Source organism: Phodopus roborovskii, unplaced genomic scaffold, assembly GCF_943737965.1.
Source record: "Phodopus roborovskii unplaced genomic scaffold, PHOROB, whole genome shotgun sequence".
NCBI lineage: Eukaryota > Metazoa > Chordata > Mammalia > Rodentia > Cricetidae > Phodopus > Phodopus roborovskii.
In genome coordinates, this window is record NW_026126460.1 from 25,625,783 (window position 1) to 25,645,440 (window position 19,658).

Genomic DNA, 19,658 nt, shown 5'->3' on the forward strand with positions numbered 1-19,658 from the left:
TAGATTGTTTGAAATTCAGTAAATTTTAAATTTGCCCGAGAGCAGGGATTGAATGTGGTGCCAGTGCCCACATGATCATTACAAGAGAGTGGGAAGAAAGAAATTGTGGTAATTATATCCAACAATCATTATCTTCCTTTCACTACAATATATGACAATAGCTTTAAAACAATTTAAAAGGATATATTTTTTTTGGTTCCCTGGCATGACTTTAGGTCTCTGTTGGGGAACTCTGTTACTTGATTTGCATCTTCGTTACCCACCTCTTCAGGAGGTTCTGAGGGCAAGCTAGGGGTGTAGTTTAATGTTTAGACGCTTAGATAAACCTATAGTGGAAAGTTCCACCTGGCTCTGGGTGGGCTTCTCCTAACCTGGGTACACACAGTTAGAGGAGATGGCACACTCTGAGGCAAGTCCCACCTCATCCACACACACAATTCTTGAAATCTGGAGCACTAGAGAGTCGACACAATCAAGTTGTATATTTACTGAGTGGCTGTGTTATCAAAATTGCTCCTCCCACATGGCAGAAGACCCTGCACCCTGTGGCTGAAACTTTGCCACCTAGAAGAAACCTGAACTGCAACTCTCTTTTTTTTTTCTTGCCCTTGGAAAGATACTGATACTTAAAGGACAATCATTTTGCCGTTTGCAGCTTTCAAACTAGACTCAGAAGGCATACATGTAATTCTAGCAAGCGATCTTAAGATGGAATGGGTGTTACAGAAACATTTCTCAGAAGGGGGATGAGAAGTTCAGAGTGATTTAAGTAATCTGCACATGAGTATAAAGAGGGTGAGAGTCAGGCTGGCCCTGGGGTGTCTGTCTCATGCACCCACTAATTACTTGTTTCACTTTCTGGAGTCTGTTTTCCAAAATGAAAGCCACATCTTAGGGTAATACTTGAGGATGAACTGAATAATTCTCTACTCAATAGAAGAGAAAGCTTGTGGAAGTAGATATCCCTATCTTAGGTGGACCAAAACTAGGCAAGCTTAGCAGGAAAGTCCCCAGCGCTTTCCACGGAAGAAAGCTATTCACTTTTGAGTGACTTTAATTAAATTTGAATGCATTGCTACTGAATGCTGTGGGAAAACACCAGGTCCTCATTGGCTGCTTCTCCCATAGTACTCAGCAGCAATACATTCAAATTCAATTAAGATAATTCATAGAGTGATTAGCTTCATTATACCGTGAGACACTGGAGACTGTCCTCTTGCCAATACTGGATGTGTGGTGGATGGAAGACAGACACATTCTTCTCCTGTGCATTGTCTCTTTTAGTGGAAAGAAAAAAAAGTAAATCTCGTGGTGACATTACCCTCAGTGCTTTTAAATACTGAGAGAGATCCAGCTGGAGAATTATGTTTTCCGTACTGGTCTGAAGGTTGAAACCATCACACACCAAGAGAATTTTTGAAACAATTATACTCTTTAAAAGACTAAAGAGTAACAACTGAGGATGCCTTTGCTGAGCTGATCAAGAGGACACAACTGAGCTCACATTTCTGGCAATTGGGGAGCAAATTCTGGGGGCAAACCCAGGCCACATGCCTGGGGAACAATGCCAAGAAACATGATTGAGTTTGCCCAACACAGATATGTACTATTGAGACAGAAGCTGAACAAAGTGCACACTGCCAATCTTACAAGCCAGGAAATACATGCTACTAATAAATGCTCTTCCTTTTTAATGGCTACCAAATCTTTATATAAGGAAAGCCATGTATGTATTTGTTTGTGTGTGTGTGTGTGTGTCTGTGTAATTAGAAGCTACATCCATTTTTAGACTTAGACGTTGGTATTAGTAAAGAGTTTTTATCAGTTTTTGTTGTTGTTTTTGTTCTGTTTGTTTTTAACCCATTGAAAAGCAGTTGTCAAATGGGCAATTAGTCTTTCCCATGAAGAAGACATGATAGGTGTTTTCTTTCAGGGCAGCTGCCACCAAGGCCCCATAAAGAAAGGACAGAGAAGTTGCTAAATGTCTTTACAATGCATAGAAGAACCCCCTCAATAATAATGTGCAGATTCCAAATGACCATGATCTTGTGGATGAGGACTGCTCTGAAGATGTCACATAGAACTCGATCAACTCTGTGAAGTGATCAACCTCCTAAAATGAGCTGGCGATCAGTTACCACTGAGTTCTACAGAATTCTAGATGTGTATCTGTAAGGACATGTGTCTGTCCATAGTTTTCCTTTCATTTTGCAAGAACAAAAAGGAAGAACCATTTTCACAATGAAATAAAATCTTTCTGACCTTTTATAATCTTCCTTGGCTCTGTTGATGAAACTCTTTACCCTGTCCTTCAGAGTTTCAATTATTCTTTCTAAGAATGTTAAAGTAAATTAATGGTACATGATAAAAAAGAGAGCATTGATATTTAAGAAAATTGTAAACAAATAAGTACATTGGGGTCATAATTTAGGGAACTTCAGACTAATCTTTGAGAAAGAGAGTGAGTAGAGAATATAACTCATACTTATAAATCCCTACTCAGAAGCTGAAGCAGGATTGCTGGGAGCCTGAGTCAGCCTGGATTCCATAGCCATTGCAGGCCACTGTCGATTACTGTGTGAGACTCTATCTCAGAAATATAAACTCCAAACCTAAATCAAGACATAAATCTAAAAAGCAAACAAATAGAACTAAGAGAAGCAATTTCAGAAACAATAATACATGTTAGGACAGCCCTAGGTGAATCCCAATTCCTCTGGCAATGCTCAGATTATATCCAGTATCTGTATGTTTCAGTTACATAAAATTTGAAAACAAGGTGACTTTTAAAATAAATATTCAAGTTTTAAAAGGGCTATTTATGAGCCAAACAGAACATGCTGTTGTATAAAGCACTTTGTCCAGGAACTCGTGGTAGAAACCCACTCTAAAGCACAGCAATTTTCAAAGAAAATGTTGGCAATAAGATGAGAAGTTTACTCCCTGGTGCACAAAAGGACTTTGGGAGCACATTCCCATGGAGGGATACTCCCTTAACCTAGAGGCAGGAGGGAGGGCCTAGTCCCTACTCCAAATGACTTGACAGATTTAGATGACCCCTCCAGGAAAGCACCACCCTACATGTGGAGTGTGGGGGAAGGGAAAGGGATGAGAGGGTGGTCTGGGGACATGGGAGGGTGGAAGAGAGGAAGGGAGGGACAGAGAGGGAACTGGGATCGATATGTAAAATAAAAAAAAAGAAATTAAAAAAAATATGAGAAGTTTACTCAGATACCTACAGCACTAGCTCTGTGGATTCCTTCTGGATTCACTCTCTTCACTGTCCGCCTCCTCTTCCAAAATTCCTTTCCTCGGAAGCTCATCATATGCCTTGATATCGAGTCATAAAATACTTGAAAAGTCCCGATGTCCTGAGACCTTTTCTCTCTGAGGCTTCGCCAAGCTGGTTGAACAAATTTGTCTGCTCCCCTCAGAAGGGAAGTATTCGTGCTACATCTATATAACTCAACAGAAAGGAAAGGCAAACCCACAAGTCACCGCTTCCTGTGAATGGCTAACTACCAGCTGTTGAACTGCAGCTTTTGTGCACAAGTCCTCCCTAGCTACCAGCTTCCATGCAACACAGTGACACAGACACAGATCACTGATCATTTGTACGAATGGTTCTAACAGAACCCACTCTAGATGTAACCCATTGATAACCTATTAGATGAGCAAGACATGATGTTAGGAGTCCAACTCATCATGTAATTTTTCTGGGGTAAGATTTATTTTTATTTCCAGGGTTGAAAAATAGTGTTTTGAAACTTCTTAGTTTTCAATCATAAAGTCACTTAAGCAGCTATGGATTGTGGGTTCCCCGAACTATGGGACTCTGAATTCCTGTCTCACTGTTTTAGATGATAGGCAAAGCACCTTATAAGAAGCACATAGTAATCTCAAGAAACTCCTAAGCAACTTCCTCTCTTTCTCGACTTTGCATACAGTCTGTCTTCTATTCCTCTTTAGGCGCCGCCACAGCTCTAAATCCTGGAGTCCCTCCCATGCCTCAGCTTCTGCAATTTAAAACTGGCTCATTTTGATGGGGCTGAAACTCAGTGGAAGAACTCATGCATGTGTGAGGCTAGATTTCAATGCACAGCCTGAGGGGGGGGAAAATGACTGCCTCATTGCTCTATCCTTTTGGGTGCTGAACACAGCTTTTCTTAAAGAGGCATCACCAAAGAGCATCTGGTGATGTTTACTAGACAGACCTCATGGTGACTGAAAAGCAGGAGAAGCCTGATAGCTCAGTAGAGTATAGCTCATGGGATGGAACCATGGGGAAGCTCTAAAAGCTGCATCACCAGCATCCTGTGGCATCTTGTCCCATCTAAGTTCCTTTTTCAGAAATGTATTGGGAGATGAAAATAATGAGGACAGTGAGCGAGAGTCATCGATAAACATAAACCCAATAATGGCTAGGGGTCACTGTCAAGTTCATCACAAAAGAAACTTGATTTTAGTCTATGATCAGAATCAATTAAGTACTATTTTTGAGCACTGTTAGGCTTTTGAGAAATGCATGGCATTTCCTGTAGTTTTAAGAAGCTGTGTTGGCTAGAGGATCCCACTAGATTGGAGAAGCTTGGGAGAACTGTGTAGAAATGTCATTTTTATGGAATTTTTAAATAACTTTGAATAATAGGTGAGTATCAAGAAGGTTAGAACAAGGGAGCAGATCTTACAGGTAAGGACATTAGGATGAGCAGGCATCAGGGAAGAATGTGTCAAGAGACTGATCTTTCTTGGCTAATTGCTCACCCTTTTTTAGGTCTGCTTTTCCTTGCTTAGAAAACAGACATATTATAGTTACTACTTTGTAGAAATTGTAAGGATAACTGAGATAGTGCTTTTTAAAAAGACAATATATTATTTTGCTTGTTATATCATAAGCACAGTTACTAGTAAAGCAAAACAGAATATTAGGAAAAAGCTGGAAGTAAATGTTACCTACAGCCAAGTGTTAAATAGGAGGAGTGGAGGGTTGAAAATGAAGCAAGAGATGGTTCCTTTATGGCACTGAATGTCAATATCATGAAAGTTTCTACGGCATTTGAAAATGATAGTGACTACTGAGGGATTTCTAAATAATAAATAAGATGGTATTTTAGGAGGACCCTCATCGGGTAGCTACAGGCAGGATAGGTTGCAGAGACTAAATTTCCAAAGATTTGTATCCATCTACAGCATTGACTTTAAGGAGGCTATAAATAAGGATTTAGCAATCAAACAGAAAATAATAGAAGGAATTTTTTTGAGGAGACAGTAGGTCCTGGGTATTGGTTCAAGTACTTATTTAAACTCTAACAAACTGACCATAAAGTAAGTTTGTTATTTTTGCTATTTTCAACCTAGTCTTACATAAGAAGATAGTTGGGGCCATAGCAACAGGAGTCCCAAAGCCAGTTAACAAAACGTCTAGAATTAAAATCTTGTAGGTTCCTGAGGTTGGCTATCAGAGAGATGGATCCTATTACAGGGGAGTAAGAAGAGAGGGTTTTTTTAATTTACATTGAATGTTCAATGCTGAGCGTTGTGTCAAGAACACAAAGGGAGGTGTATTCCTAAATTACAGGGCAGAGCCAGGTTGGAGACATGGAAAGAAAAATCATGGATAGAGTTCAATAGAAAGGTTGCAAAAGGAAATTGAATTTTGCAGAAACTAACATATTATAGAGAACATAACACTAAAGTTGTTCTGAATGTGGCAGATGGAAGGTAACCCAGAAAATACTGAGGTGCTATAGTGATTAACAATCACAGTGAAGAACCCAGATGTTCTGGCAAGAAGTATATAAATAAGGTTGTGTGTCACCTGAGGCATGGATAGATCTAGGGCCTGAAAAGGGCTTTAACATAAGACATAACTAAAACAAAATTATGATATTTTCAGGTGAACAGATAGAGCTGGAAATAATAATTCTGAGTAAGATAACCTAGACCTAGGGAGACAAACTTCACACCTCGTCTCTTGTTTACAGATGTTAGCTTTGAATCTTTAGGAATAATATGTTTTACTTGGCATACACAAAGAGTTCAGAAAATTAGTTAGATGTTGGGGGGTTCTTTCCAGGAGGGATATGTAAGTGGGATAAATGGTTAAAGGGGGATAATAGAACAGGAAGGGTTAAATTGGGGTAGGTTATGAGAGGGCAGGGTCTAAGAGAGAATATGAGAAAGCCATATGTAAACCTACTACTGTTGAAGCTTCCTAAAATAAACACACACATGAACATATATGAAAGGGACTTAAATGGAATTACCCTATAAAAGGTAAAAATTCCCCTACTACTCACCAGAGGTTAACAAATAAAAAAAGCCATTTCCAGGAATGGAGTTGTTGATTAGTGAGTTCCTGTAGACACCCAAACATTCTAGTTCATTGCCATTGCTCATGGTTACCTTCCAGAACTTGATGACAAGATGCTATTGCTGAAGATGCCACATACACAAGTCATAAGACATGGAGAAATCAAACTTGTACTCACCTAGAGGCTTCTTTCCCAACTGGCCAGCTTTCTTAGTGCTGGAAGGTGTTATGAGTGCTCAGCTGTGAGCCCTGTGAGCTACACTAACGACTAGCGTGGCAAGAGAAGCCAACCTCACTGATGCTATAAAGAGAAAAATATCATGGGAGTAACCAAACACTTTCTGATTGGATTTAAGGCCTGCTTCACAAGATGGAACTCACAACAGGTACTGTGTTGAAGAAACTGTGGATAAACAGGTCATGAGCCCTAGGGGGAAACCTACTATTATTACTCTGTCAAATGGACAGAGTATTAAACAAACTCACAATGACTCTTTATTTTATACCCATCTACTGTATGTAGCAATTGATACAGAAACCCACAACTGGTTAAGGTACAGAGAATAAGAGACTGAGGAATGCTCAGCCCTAAAGGGACATAGCTGTCATAGCCCTTGCTCACAATGCTCAGACATCATGGTGGAAGAGGGAATACAAAGACTGTAAGAGCCAGAGTCTAAAACAAATAGTATTTTTTAAAGACTCAACAGGGCAGTTGCACATATGAACTCACTCACAGTGGTTGTGACAGCATGCGCAAGCCCCGTCGGGCCAGACCAAAGTCAAGCATGGAAAGGGGAGGATTCCACAAAGTCCTTCCCTTAGCTTGGAATCTATTGGCAGCTAATGGCTTCTAGCAGAAGAATCAGATCTCTTTAAAGGTATATATGTCCCCTGGTATGCCCGCCATGCTCCACCGAAAGGCTATATATCCAAAAGTGAATGGGACTTCATGGGCTTTTGAAAAAAGAGGATAAAAAACTGAGTGGGTAGGAAAGGGAGGTAGATCTAGGCAGAGTTGGGGGAAGTGGTTGGTATGATTAAAATACATTGCATGAATTTCTCAAAGGATTCATAAACACATACAGAGGTATGCAAAAAGTAAGAAACTCTAGGGGCTATGCATTCTTGTGTATGCATTCAGAGACATCTTCAATTTTCAGTAGCTGTTTGGAAGTTTGGACAGTCTTAACCATAGGAATCTGAATACTAGTCAGAAATTTCAGAAAATATGCTAGCTGCCTGTTTTTGTTTTATATTGCTCTTGTAAAGGAAAAATGCCATACACCTAGAGACTGAAATCAAGCCCTAATTATGATCTCACAGTTTTCAAGAGTGAAAAAATTCTGAGCACATAGGATTTTATTGACCCCTCTTAGATTTCTACAAGGTGGAAATCCAGATGTGGACAGTTCTGTGGCCTTTCTCAAACTCCTTGGGTGAGAATCTATTTCCAGGCCCGTAGAATGTTGCTGCCAAATTCATTTCTTGCCATTGGAGGCCTGAAGTGGCCATGTCTCTGCTGTCTGTCACTCTGGGGTTGTGGTCAGCTTCCAGAGGCTGCCTGCATTCCTTGGCTAATGGTCCCTTTCTAAGTCAGAAGCAGTTGAACCCCTCTTACAATGGAGAGCTCATGTTGGGCTTCGTCTCTCTAATCCATCTTCTGCTTCTGTTGTTCTATAACAGGGGGACGCTGGGAGTCTGGAACTTTGGGAGGGCAGTCTTATTCTTCTAGGATAATCCTCAAAATTTTTGTATTTTCAGGCTGTCTGATTAGTAACTCATTCTAGTTTAGTTTCTGTTGTTGTGATAAAATGTCCTGGCCAAAAAAAAGCAACACAGGAGAGGAAAGGGTTTATGTGGCTTATGACTCCAGGTTATGGTCTGTCATTGAGAGGAAGTCAAGGCAGGAACTCAGGGCAGCTAGTAATATCATACCCACAGCCAAGTGCAGAGAGAAACAAGTGTGCCCAGGCTGTCTGCTTGCTGCTGCTAATACTCTCACAATTTTCTTCTCTGAGTCAGTTCAGGGTTCAGCCCATGAAATGGTGTGCCCCATAGTGACTCTTCTCACCTCAGTTAAGCCGAGACAAATACCCCACAGACATACACACAGGCCCATCTAATCTAGATAATTCTTCCATTAAGCTCTTTGGGTCTTTTTGGTTGTGGCAAACTGACATTTAGAAATAACCATTACACAACCTTAATTCATAACTTCAAAAACCTATCACATTAGCACTAAAAGATTAGTGTTTGATTTTTCTAACAGAACATCTTTTCTTTAAAAAAAAAAATCATTTATTTTACATCCCCACCATGGCCTCCCCTCCCTTCTCTCCTCCCACTCCCTCACCCTGCCCCCCTCAATCGACCTCTGCTCTGTATTTGCTTAGAAAGGGGCAGGCCTCCCATGGGTAAAGTAAGGCATATCATGCTGCATATCAAGACCAAGCACCACCTTGTATTGAGGCCGGGCAGGGCAATCGGCACGAGAAAAAGGTTTCCAAGAGCCAGCTAAAGCATTACTGGGACATCTTAAAGATAGCATCCACCTCAGTTATAGTCTGGTCTTTTGTGTGTTTAACTTCTCAAAGTATTTTTACTCTTAAGAATATACTGCGAAGGAGGTGCAGATAAGGAAAACACTTGCCCTTTGAGCGTGGTTTCCACCGAGCCGTTAGGTGGGATCCAGGTTTCTGCTGAGTTGAGAATGAGTGGGAGTAATTAGAAGTTGAGCTTGTAGATCATTTACTGGAAAAACAACCCAGTGAAATAAAGGTGAGGAAAATAAGGGTAGGGCAGAAAGAAGCAAAATTGGAAGAAAGGAAGTGAAATGTCAGGGACAATCAAATATTTTCAAGCAGACAACGAAGGCAATCAGCTAGAGAAAGGAGCTTTAAGGAGACCTCTCACATACTCGATTATATTTTTAAATGTTTGATTAAATTCAGGTACTCAGCCTATCCAACTTGCCAGACAGAAATTCGATAACATATCATAGATGATGTCTGTGAATCCACTTCCTAAACATGACTAAAAAATATTGGAAGTGAAATCTTAGGGGCTGAATGTTGTCTGCGTACACATGAGACTGCACAGGTTTGCAACCCCAAATCTGAACACATGTTAGCAGTACTTTCACTTACGTTGCCCACCTCATCTTTATTTCATGCTATCTGTGTTATCATTTGTTTGGGCTTTTTGGAACCTACTGAATACTTCCTTAGTGCTGTGGAATGGCTAAGGAGCTTATCTTGTAATTTTGTTTTCTTCTTTCCTCATTCTGTTTCCAGTCGATTTTCCCTTTGCATGATGGGAGCTCACTATTGAATTGTTTTTTGTTTTTTGCTTGCAGGAAAAAGTGAATCTGCTCCTTGGAGCACCTGCAAGCAATGCTTACCACCACCAAGCACAGTTAGAGGAAACCAAGCAACAAGGCGATACTTCCTCATCCTCTGTGGTCTCACTGGAGCCTGGGCCTAGACAGAAGTACCATTCAAGTTATTAGCACTCAAGTCTATTCCTCTTGTGTGAAAGGTCAGCTGAACTGCACAGTTATCAGTTACCAACGATTACAGGGACTTCTCCACCCCACCCCACTTCTGCACACAATGCTTTCAGTGGGCGGTGTTTGTAGAACACAATGTTTTTTTGTTTGTTTGTGTTTTCATTTAGCACACTTCTCCTTCAGATAATACTGATTTTAGAATGAAGTATTTTGTGCCTTCATGGGAAAGAGTACTATGCGATATGTATCACACCTAACGAGAATTTTGACATGATAGAAGTAGAAGCATATGGTATATGCATGTTGTGTGTGAGGGAGTAGTGTGTTGGCTTAATGTGTGTCAGTTTTGTGTGGTGATTTTTTTTTGTCATGCATTCATTGCAGTAAAATAATTTATAGTAACCCATCCAGTTACATTCTGATATGTATCCCATTATCTTTATTCATGTTATTATCTGAGTAGAATTGAGCAGGTGAAAATTCTGAGTCACCGTCAGATGGGATAGAGCACATGGAAGGCAAAGCACTTGTTCCTAATCCTGTTTCAGAACCAAATAGCAATCAGGGAGAGGACTACATGTCATGCACTTCCTCATTGGTCACAGACTGCCATCTTAGAAATGACATTTATACATTTTACTATAGATCTCATGCGGTTAAAAATTGTGATTTTAGAGTTTATTAAATATTAATCTTAAAGTTTTTGAAGCTTTATTATAAAGAGTGGTGCTGACATGTTGTGGAGAACAGCTGGCTTTAAGGAGTTATGTGTACTTAAGTGTGTCTAGTATTAGACTGGCCTGTTACTGAAAATGAGAGCACTGTAAGGGTCAGCCATTCCTTATTATGGAAACTAGAATCGAAATCACTCCCATTTGCCTCCATCCTCAGAAGCCAAGGCCAAGCAACAGGAGATGATAACCTTGAATACACCACAGCTGATGTGGGACTCAGTCTCTGGCGCTATCCTGAAAGGGCTGTGCTGCTAACTACCTTGAGCATGCTGCTATTTTTCCATTACATTTTATTCCAAAAACATGACACCTTTTTTCTTCTATAGCCTATAATTTTTTTTTTAAAAAAAATGGTTGTTAAACACATATATTCTGCATATTTGTCAACCCCTCTCTTTTCCTCCCTCCCCTCTCCCCCCCTTCACCTTGGAAAAGAACCTGGAAATCCCTCCAAGTTAGATGCTTTTTTTTTTAAATTTTTCATAATGGTTTTATTTATTCTTTGAAAAATCCATACAATATATTTTGATTTTTACCTACACCCCTCAACTCCTCTCAGATCCTCCCCCACCTTCCTACCCATCCAACCAACAAATATTCATTTGTCCCTGTCCCTATCCATGTCTCTCCCTCTCTGTTAAAAATCTGTCTAGTCCTGTTTGTGTAGGTTGAGTACTCTTCAAGGTGGAGTCTGTCCTGGAATGCATTGATGTACCAGGTGTCATTCCATTGAACAAAACTGACTCTCTTTCTCCCATCAGCAATCTAATGAAGTAGCTCTTCAGCTAGCAGTGGAACTTCATGCCCTCTTCCCCTCCTCCACGTCGGGATTTTGTCTGCATTGAGCTTGTATACATCTTGTGTGTATAGTCACAGTCTTTATGAGTTCATATGCACCCTTGCCCTGTTGTGTCTGGAAAACAGCTTCCTTATAGTCAGCCCCTGGCTCTAATGATTTTCTGCATCCCTTTCCACATATACATTTGAGTCCTGAAGTGAGGAATGCGATGTAGACGTCACATTTAAGGTTCAGCACTCTGATGTTCTTACTCGCTATAGGTTGGACACATGTGGGTGTCTGGGTTAACTGCTTTCTACCACAAGAGGCAGCTACTCTGAAGAGAGTTGAGCAATGCACTGTCTGCAAAGTCACTACATTTTTCATCAGAGTATCATTTCTCTATCTTTTGAAAAAGAACCGAAAGCCATTCTCAGTTGGGGCAGATTCTTTTTTTCATAGAATGTCAGGTGAAAACATACAAATACAGCCTCAGCTGCATTGGGGTTAGGAACTCTGAATTAAAGCTATTCTTTAGTAGACAGAGACTGCCATGCACTGGGATTTTCCACAGAGACAGAGATCTCTCTTTGTTTGCTGGCTTGGACCCCACTCCAGCATTCTACAACTGGCAATGTTCACTACAGACCAGAATTCTTTCCCTTTAAAACCAATTTTCCCTAAAATTGGTATCCTGTGACCATGACTGCCGATAACTTTCAATATGAGTGTCACCTAGTCTTTAATAATGATTCTAGAAATCATGTTGTACACAATGAGATCAAGTCTCAGTGGAAATTCTGCTTTATTTATAGAATATCACCATTATACTTACTTTATTCTCAGATGATTTTTGTTATTGTGAAAGAATATGTTGTGAGAAATGGGCAGGGACAGGGGCAGGGGATGGGGAGGTGGCCCAGTCAGTAAAGACCTGAGTTCAGACCTCCAGTATCCACTTATACTAGTTGAGCTCAGCAGAATTCATCTGTAATCCAGGGAGGTGCAAGAGGACTCCTGGGGCTCACTGGCTACCAGAATAGTTCAATTAGTGAGCTCCAGATTCAGGGAAAGACTCTTTCAAAATATAACTTGGAAAACAATTGAGGAAGCCAGCAAGAATTGACTTCTGGTATCCATAACTGCGCACGCACACACTCAATACAGTGCAAAGTAGTGGCTTTGAAGTCTCTATTGCAATGAGAGCCAAAGAAAATTCTCTAGTATATGCTCAAATCACAAAGAAGGGTGATAAAATAGTGGATTCCAACCTCAGGCATCAGAAAGGCTCAGTCACCTGCTGTTACATTGAGCATCTGTTTATTATAGATGCTGCACAGACCACACATTAAGAAACAGTGGCCAGCAAATTAGTTCAGCCAACAATGTTTTAGGCAGTAGTGTTTCTATGGTGACCTCCGTATACAAATGATTTATTTATCCCAGACTGAGGTCTTACTATATAACCAAATGTTTCTTTTCCCTATTGCATGCTCAGTCAGGGAAATTAACTAAGTAGTTGGATTGTGCTGTATATTGAAGTGAATGAAGAGAAATCCCTGGAGTAAAGTATACCATCAAAAGCTGGGCCTCAGACCTACTTCCAGCTTCCCCTTTTATCTGCCCCACCCACCTCTGATTTCACTTCATCTCCTTTTATGGGTCACCCTCTGCAAATAACTTAATAAAGGTTGCTATGCTTGCCATGTCTCTTGAAGTTATTATCTAAATCACACTTTCTAAGACTGAGTTATTGACATTTGGGACTACTTCATTCTTTGTCAAGGAGAATCCTATGTACTGTGGGATGTTTAGGGACACGTCTTGCTAGATTATTCCAATGAGATGTCATTTGCCACCTCCCCCTCTTGTCAACCATGAAATTGCATTCTATTGAGACAGCCAACTCTCTCCAGACACTGCAAAGTTACCCTAGGAAGGGAGGCGGCCTATGTTTGTCCCATGCTGGGATCCAGACATAGTGTTTCTAAGATGACAGCATTCAGACTAGTGATCTGGATGATATTTGATGTGTCTCTTTAACTCAAGCTTAGTTAGCACCTCTTAAATGCTGAATCAACCACTTGAAAAAAAACCTCTGAATAATGGTATCCACTCCTTCTTATCATCAACACCCGAAACTCCCACTTTGTGTCTCTAAGATTGTGTTTCTGTTTGGGAGCTATGCATGCCTTTAGTTTTACTGGAGAAAGATTGGAAGCCATTGTAACTTTCAATACTGGATGAGTTCTTATGAGAGAAAAGCTAAGCCACCTACTTGAGTTGGAGATGAAGGTACCCACTTGGAGGATAAAGATGGGAGCATGTTGTTTGCCACTGCGAGATTACAATGACCTTAAGTCAGCCAGCTCATGTTGGATTCCCAGTCTCACTTGCCAGAGGACTCAGGATAAGTCATGTTCTTCATTCACTAGATGTTGTGAGGCTTGCTAATAAATACATGTAGAACACTTAGCACAGTGCCTGGGATTTAAGATACTCAACAAATAGTAGCTGAAAGTGTGGCTATGAGAAAATCCTTTTGAGGAGGTATCTGAAGCTGGGTGCCTATGGCCCCTGTTTGGAAGGGGGTACAGAAGCTCCTAGATATTTGTGATCTGACCACTAGAAGGAAGGTGAGGTAGGGATAAACCAAAAGGGCGGCAACTGCTTTGCAAGGGCAGTGACAGGAATACGACAATGCAATGAAGTAGCCTGTATACCTCTGCCTACTCACACCATCCACAGCTGACTTCTTTTTGTTTATTGTCTCTGGCAGCACTGGCCATTTCATTTTTAAATCCCCGGGGGGTACAACTACAAAAGTTCCCAATTATCCCGTTTCTGTCATCTCCCTTCACCCCACACAAAAAGCTCAAATAGCAAGGAAGTTAAGAAAGCCACACTTTAACCAATATCATATGCTGTTTTATCTTCACATGGTTCTCCTCCTGCCTAAACAAGGTCTGTGAATTCCCAGAGTAATAAACAGTATGGTCTTTATGTCTCAGCTGTGCTGGGTTGTCTACTGGCATGTGGGGAGGACTAACATTATAATTACCAATTTGACATTGTGAACAGGACAAAGGGTGGAGGGGCATGGCACTCATTACTCATTTTCTGTCTTCCCCTAAGCTCTTTCCGTAACTTTCCAAGGACACGGAAAGGTATTAAAGTACACTGACAAAGGGACATTTAATCTGCTCACTCTACTGCAAGAATGTTATAGATTGGGAAGGAGAGCGGGTACCTAGTTTGCATGAAAAGCTCATTGGCATGACTTAAAGTTGGTATCCCTCTTGCTTTACCAGCCATTGAGGAGTGCGTGTTCAGAAACCAGCCTCGAATCTATGTTCACTTTTGTGTTCCAGCAGCCATAGCCACGGCATGGGGACTGCCTTTGATAAGTCACTTCTTCTGTTCCTTTTCTATTTCTTTTGTGTCAGGCAGAATCTACCAGTGAGTTGCGCAGGAAGTGGGCATGCATCCAGCCCATTCACTTCTGACTGGATGACCTTGGGCCAGACAGTAGTCTCCATGAATGTGTTTGTCCTAAAGCCCTTTCCATCTTTGATAGTCCACTTTTTTTTTGTGTGTGTGTTTTTAATAATACCACACATGTCATCTATTTTCAAGTAAATTAATGTCCAGAAAAACAAAAGCCTCTGTTTGCTTCTCATTTTTAGTTTCAGGTGTCAGTTAAAAAACAAAGACAATTTCCAACCAAAAGCCCTTGCTGTATATACTCAGTCCCTATGGTGTGCTCCCAAAGATGCTACCTTTGTCATCTGTTAGAGCTCATCCAGAAATATGTAGGTGTGCTTTCTGACATGACAGGAGCATTGGCCCTATTTTCACACTCAATTAAGTTTCTTTGTATTGTCTTGGTGAAATTTGAATATACCAATTTCTTAAAACAGCCTCTCTCCCTTCCCCCCCACCCCCCACAATCCTTACATTCAACTTGAATGCAGTTGAAGAACTGGAGACAACACAGGGAAACTGGTACTTTTGGAAGGTGCTTGATGTTCAGTGCTACATGACTCTGCCATTGGGACTGACCCCTGTGCAAATCCCTACTAAAGACTACGGCAGACCCTCAAGACTATAGGAGAGCATGGCAGGGTTGAGGTAGCAGGGAGAGTCATTCTCTTTTTCCAGTTATGATCACTGTGCATTGAATGTCCTCACAGGTGACATCTGAATCCCTTTACCCCTCAGGGAACATCAAGGTATCCTTGCACCACCAGACTGTCACTTTTATAAGTTGTTGGTCCAAAAGAAATGACATGGAAAAAAAATACACAGGCATAATTTATACCAAAACAGTCTTCCCAATTCTGCACACTACATCATCATTGTTACTGGGTTCTCTTCCTCTTTGAGCTTCCCAGGGCCTGTCCCTGAACCTCAGCTGCAATCTGAGGGCCTAGACATACTTCCTGGTTCATTATGATTCTTACATTAGCTAAGGCAGTTTTTTTTTTCCTTGCAAGCATTATTAACTGTTTGCAGCCATTTGTTTACTCCACGGATGAGCACAGATATTAGACTAAGTATTTAGAATAATCAGGAAGATAAAGTTCTTTACCCACACAGAGTTTAAAGGAGAGAGTTATAGAAGTGATGGGAAATTTGCACTACAAAACAGTAAAAATCAAACACAAAAAAGATGCCTTAATATTTTCTTTCAAATGTTCATAACGTTATCATCCAAATCCTCTTCCACATAGTTTTATTGTGTGCATGGCATTGCCCACCTAGAAGATAAAGCTAGGGACTTGACACTCACTTTTAATTTCCTCCTCTCATTTGCATAACCTTCTTGAAATTTTAATGATGTGATTTTTTTCACCATCCCCCTTATTGTATCAATTTTCCTTTAGAAAGAAGGGCTTTAATGTGCCATTCCCATTCCAGAAGCTGTAAGCATCATCCATTCTGGTCAGTATCTTTGTGTTTTCTTACGGTTTCTAGAGTTCCCTAATTTATTTATTTATTTTTCTTATTTTACATATTGATCCCAGTTCCTCCTCCTTCCCTCCCTCCCTCTCTCTCACCCTCCCATGCCCCCCAATCACCCTCCCATTCCATGACCTCCTCCACTGCACACTTGACAAATTTTGTTGGCCCCTCCTGGAAGGCGTCACTCTAATGTCTTAAGATTTAGGAGATTCACAAAGTCAACTAAACTTGAGAAACTTGAGCCTGAGTAAAGCTAAACAGGACTCTTGGTGCTGAGTTCCCCAGAGCTGTGCATTTCCAACATGAAAACAAGACTCTTGGAGTATGCAGTATGTGATGCTTCCCATGCTTATTTTTACACATTTTGCCTTTTGAATAGTCTTCTATTCCCTACAGGCTGGCCATGAACTCACAACAGCCCCCCTGACTCAACTTTGTCAGGGCTAGTGTTCTAGGAACCAATATGGCCAGCTTCAGAACACTTGTTCTGTATGACACAGTTTCAAGAACTGGGCTTGCAGCTCATACATACAGCAAATAATTGAGTTATATAGGATTTTACATATCTTTGTAGAAGAAGAGGACAGCAACATTGTGATTGCATGAGTTTAGTAAAGACAACAGGGTACACATTGTACACATTGTACACATTGTAAGGGTGCAAAAGCAAAGGGACTCTTGTTATCAACATGGTGGCTAGGAGATAGACTTAAGGGCAACATCTCAGCATCTTTTTTAGTATTGACTTGTTCCTTTCTGAGAACCAGCGAAGGTACCCATCTCTTCTAGAGGTGCTTTCCATGGTGATATGACCAAGATACTTGTGTCTATCAGTTAGAGAGATGCATCTTTAAATAAACACGTGAAGTGATTTATTTTGAAGTAGGGAAAAAGCAGTATCTGATTAGATAAGTGGCTTTGGGTTTGTTAGGTCTCTGGGAAATCTCGCTTAATGGAATGAAGCATGCGCAGGTTTTCCTGATCATTTGGTAAGTACCGAGTAAGCACTGAGGTCACCAAGGAAAATAATTAATGACTCAGTTGAGCTGCAAGTGTTGCTCATCTGAGCCCACTCTCTCTGCTGCATGCTGCAGTAACAGCTGGGGTTTCTTCTCAATGTTAAACAGACTTCCGAGAGTATCTGTTGCTTTTGGTGCCATAGTATCCATTCGTCTTTGGCCTCTTGCCCATGAATTTAAATTGTCAGCTATAGCGTAAGACCACATTCCCCTTTGACTGTTTAACAGTTTGACTTGCTATTTATTCACCTACTCCCATAGAAATCCAGAATTAGCAGTCAGAGCATGTTTTTGGAAATTAAAATATAGTCCTTGGACTAGTATTTACACAACATCAAAAACAATTTTCCACAGACACCAGCCAAGGGAGCTGTAGCATCTTTCTTCAGGTTAACTGTTTCCTTGAACTTGGGTCACTCAATCACAGTGAAACTTTAGTATGACTGTATACGAGGATGACAATCAGGCAGCCTGGGACTCAACCCTATTACACAGATGTGTTCTGTTCCCCAAGTTTGTAGATGTGTGAGTTTGCCACTAGCATTTAAACATAAAGAGACTGTTTTGAGTCATAACAGCTCTGGTGACCAGGTTCTCCTGCACTCACTGTCTGACTACACTGATCTCACTTTGAGACAGGAAAGATGGTGTTGAAGTGGTGTAGTGACCTGGAACCCTGTTTGGTTTGTACTTCTGGGACAATGTAAAGTTGTGCAGTTTAGTGGTGAGAAGGTCAGAGGTATATTCACATGGGGAATGGTTATGAATTTGAGTGTTGACTCAAATGTTGATATTACAGGTATGTTATAGCTTAAAACACTATGTCATAGGGTTATTTTAGCATTCTTAAAAAATAAACTTGAATTTTGCTAACTTTATATAGAAATGGTCAGAAATACTATCCATAATTATGTGTTTTTCTTCTTATCAGGTCATTTATGAGGTGCACATAACCTCTACTTTAATCATGAGTTTTAAATACAAAAACAAAGAACAGAAACCAGCTTTTCTAAAAGCCAAGAGAAACACTACTTTTCGAAATTAGGATGCATTATTAATAGACCACTGTGGCTTCCAGTGAGTGCAATTACTTACTATCTATGGCAGAATTGAACTAATTGATTAACATTACCCCACCACAATGCAGTGGGGACAACAGACAGTCAGACGCCTTCAGATATTTGACCAACAACATTTCCAAGTGCTTTGCCTGGGCATCATCCACTGTCTGAGCTCTCCTTCCCTCCAAATTATTGTCAAAGCTATTTCTGAAGGCCTTACATTTCTCTGATATACAATATGAAAGCAACTTAAAGTATAGATGGATGGACCTCCTCAAAGTCATGCCCCCCTTATTGTTTTACTCATTAAAAGATGTAATTTTACTTGATAACATGCTGCTCCAAATGTATTAAATGAATGCCACCATTTTCCTTATGGACTGTTATGTTACATAAGACTGAATATTTAGTTTAATGGAACTATAAATTCTTGAGTATAATTCTCAAGGCCAGAAAAAAAATCACACACAAAATGAAAACCAATCAACCAACCAAACAAACAAAAAACAAAACAAAACAAAAAAAAAAAAAAAAAAGGAAAAAAATTGACAAGAAAGCTGGTATGCCCATGATACTATAACAATATGGCTGCGTAAACAAGACCTGAACAATGCCAACACCAATAGACATGCTACTGTGGAAGGGGAAAATATAATGGGTTCCCACCCTTAGACAAAGAACTATAGACAGCTATTAACTATGTGAAAAGGGAGAACTTTCTCCCTTAGGGATAGCCCCCTAATTGGTTACTCAATACAAAGAATGTGTCAGAATCCCTGGAACTGGAGTTACAGATGGGTATACCATTTGGGTGCTGGGAATTGAACCCAGGTCCCTTGAGAGACAAGCCAGTGTTGTTAACTGCTGAGCCATCTCTGCAGCTTCCTGCTGTCATATCTTAATAAGCAATAAAAAGAGGGAAACATGAGATTTCATGCTGGTTTTCCTATGCTTGTGCAACTTCTGTTATCTGTTTCTTACTATGCATTTTGTGAGCATATTTCAGTGAAGTCACAGCTGAATTCTGAATAGAGAATTCCAAGAATCTGAGCTTTTGAAGTAGGGAGAATCACCCAACGACTGACAAAATAAGACAATGTAAAGTAGGACCATGATTTTGTGCACATAAGGCAGCAAGCATTTGCTCAAAAATCAAACAGGTGGAAAAAACATGTCAAGGAGGAAGCTACTGAAAACAATCCATTTACCATCAAAATAAGTCACATGACTGAAATAAGTCACATGCAGTATTTTATAATGAGCATAAGAATGAGAAA

The 19,658-nt window shown here is 40.3% G+C and overlaps 1 protein-coding gene across 10 annotated transcripts in view; it reads right to left on the minus strand.

The window, feature by feature from the left end:
* Positions 1–19,658, minus strand: part of Dock10 (dedicator of cytokinesis 10) — a 230,297-nt gene that overhangs the window by 148,744 nt on the left and 61,895 nt on the right. The window contains exon 1 of one of the 10 annotated variants that reach the window (XM_051190562.1): positions 3,240–3,455. The exons of 8 other annotated variants lie outside the window; for them this stretch is intronic. In XM_051190562.1, coding sequence (XP_051046519.1) covers positions 3,240–3,326 — 87 coding nt within the window. In that variant the 5' untranslated portion in view covers positions 3,327–3,455. Of the gene's footprint in view, positions 1–3,239; positions 3,456–19,658 lie in introns of those variants that run through there. One more of the 10 variants, XM_051190561.1, reaches the window with a different exon arrangement.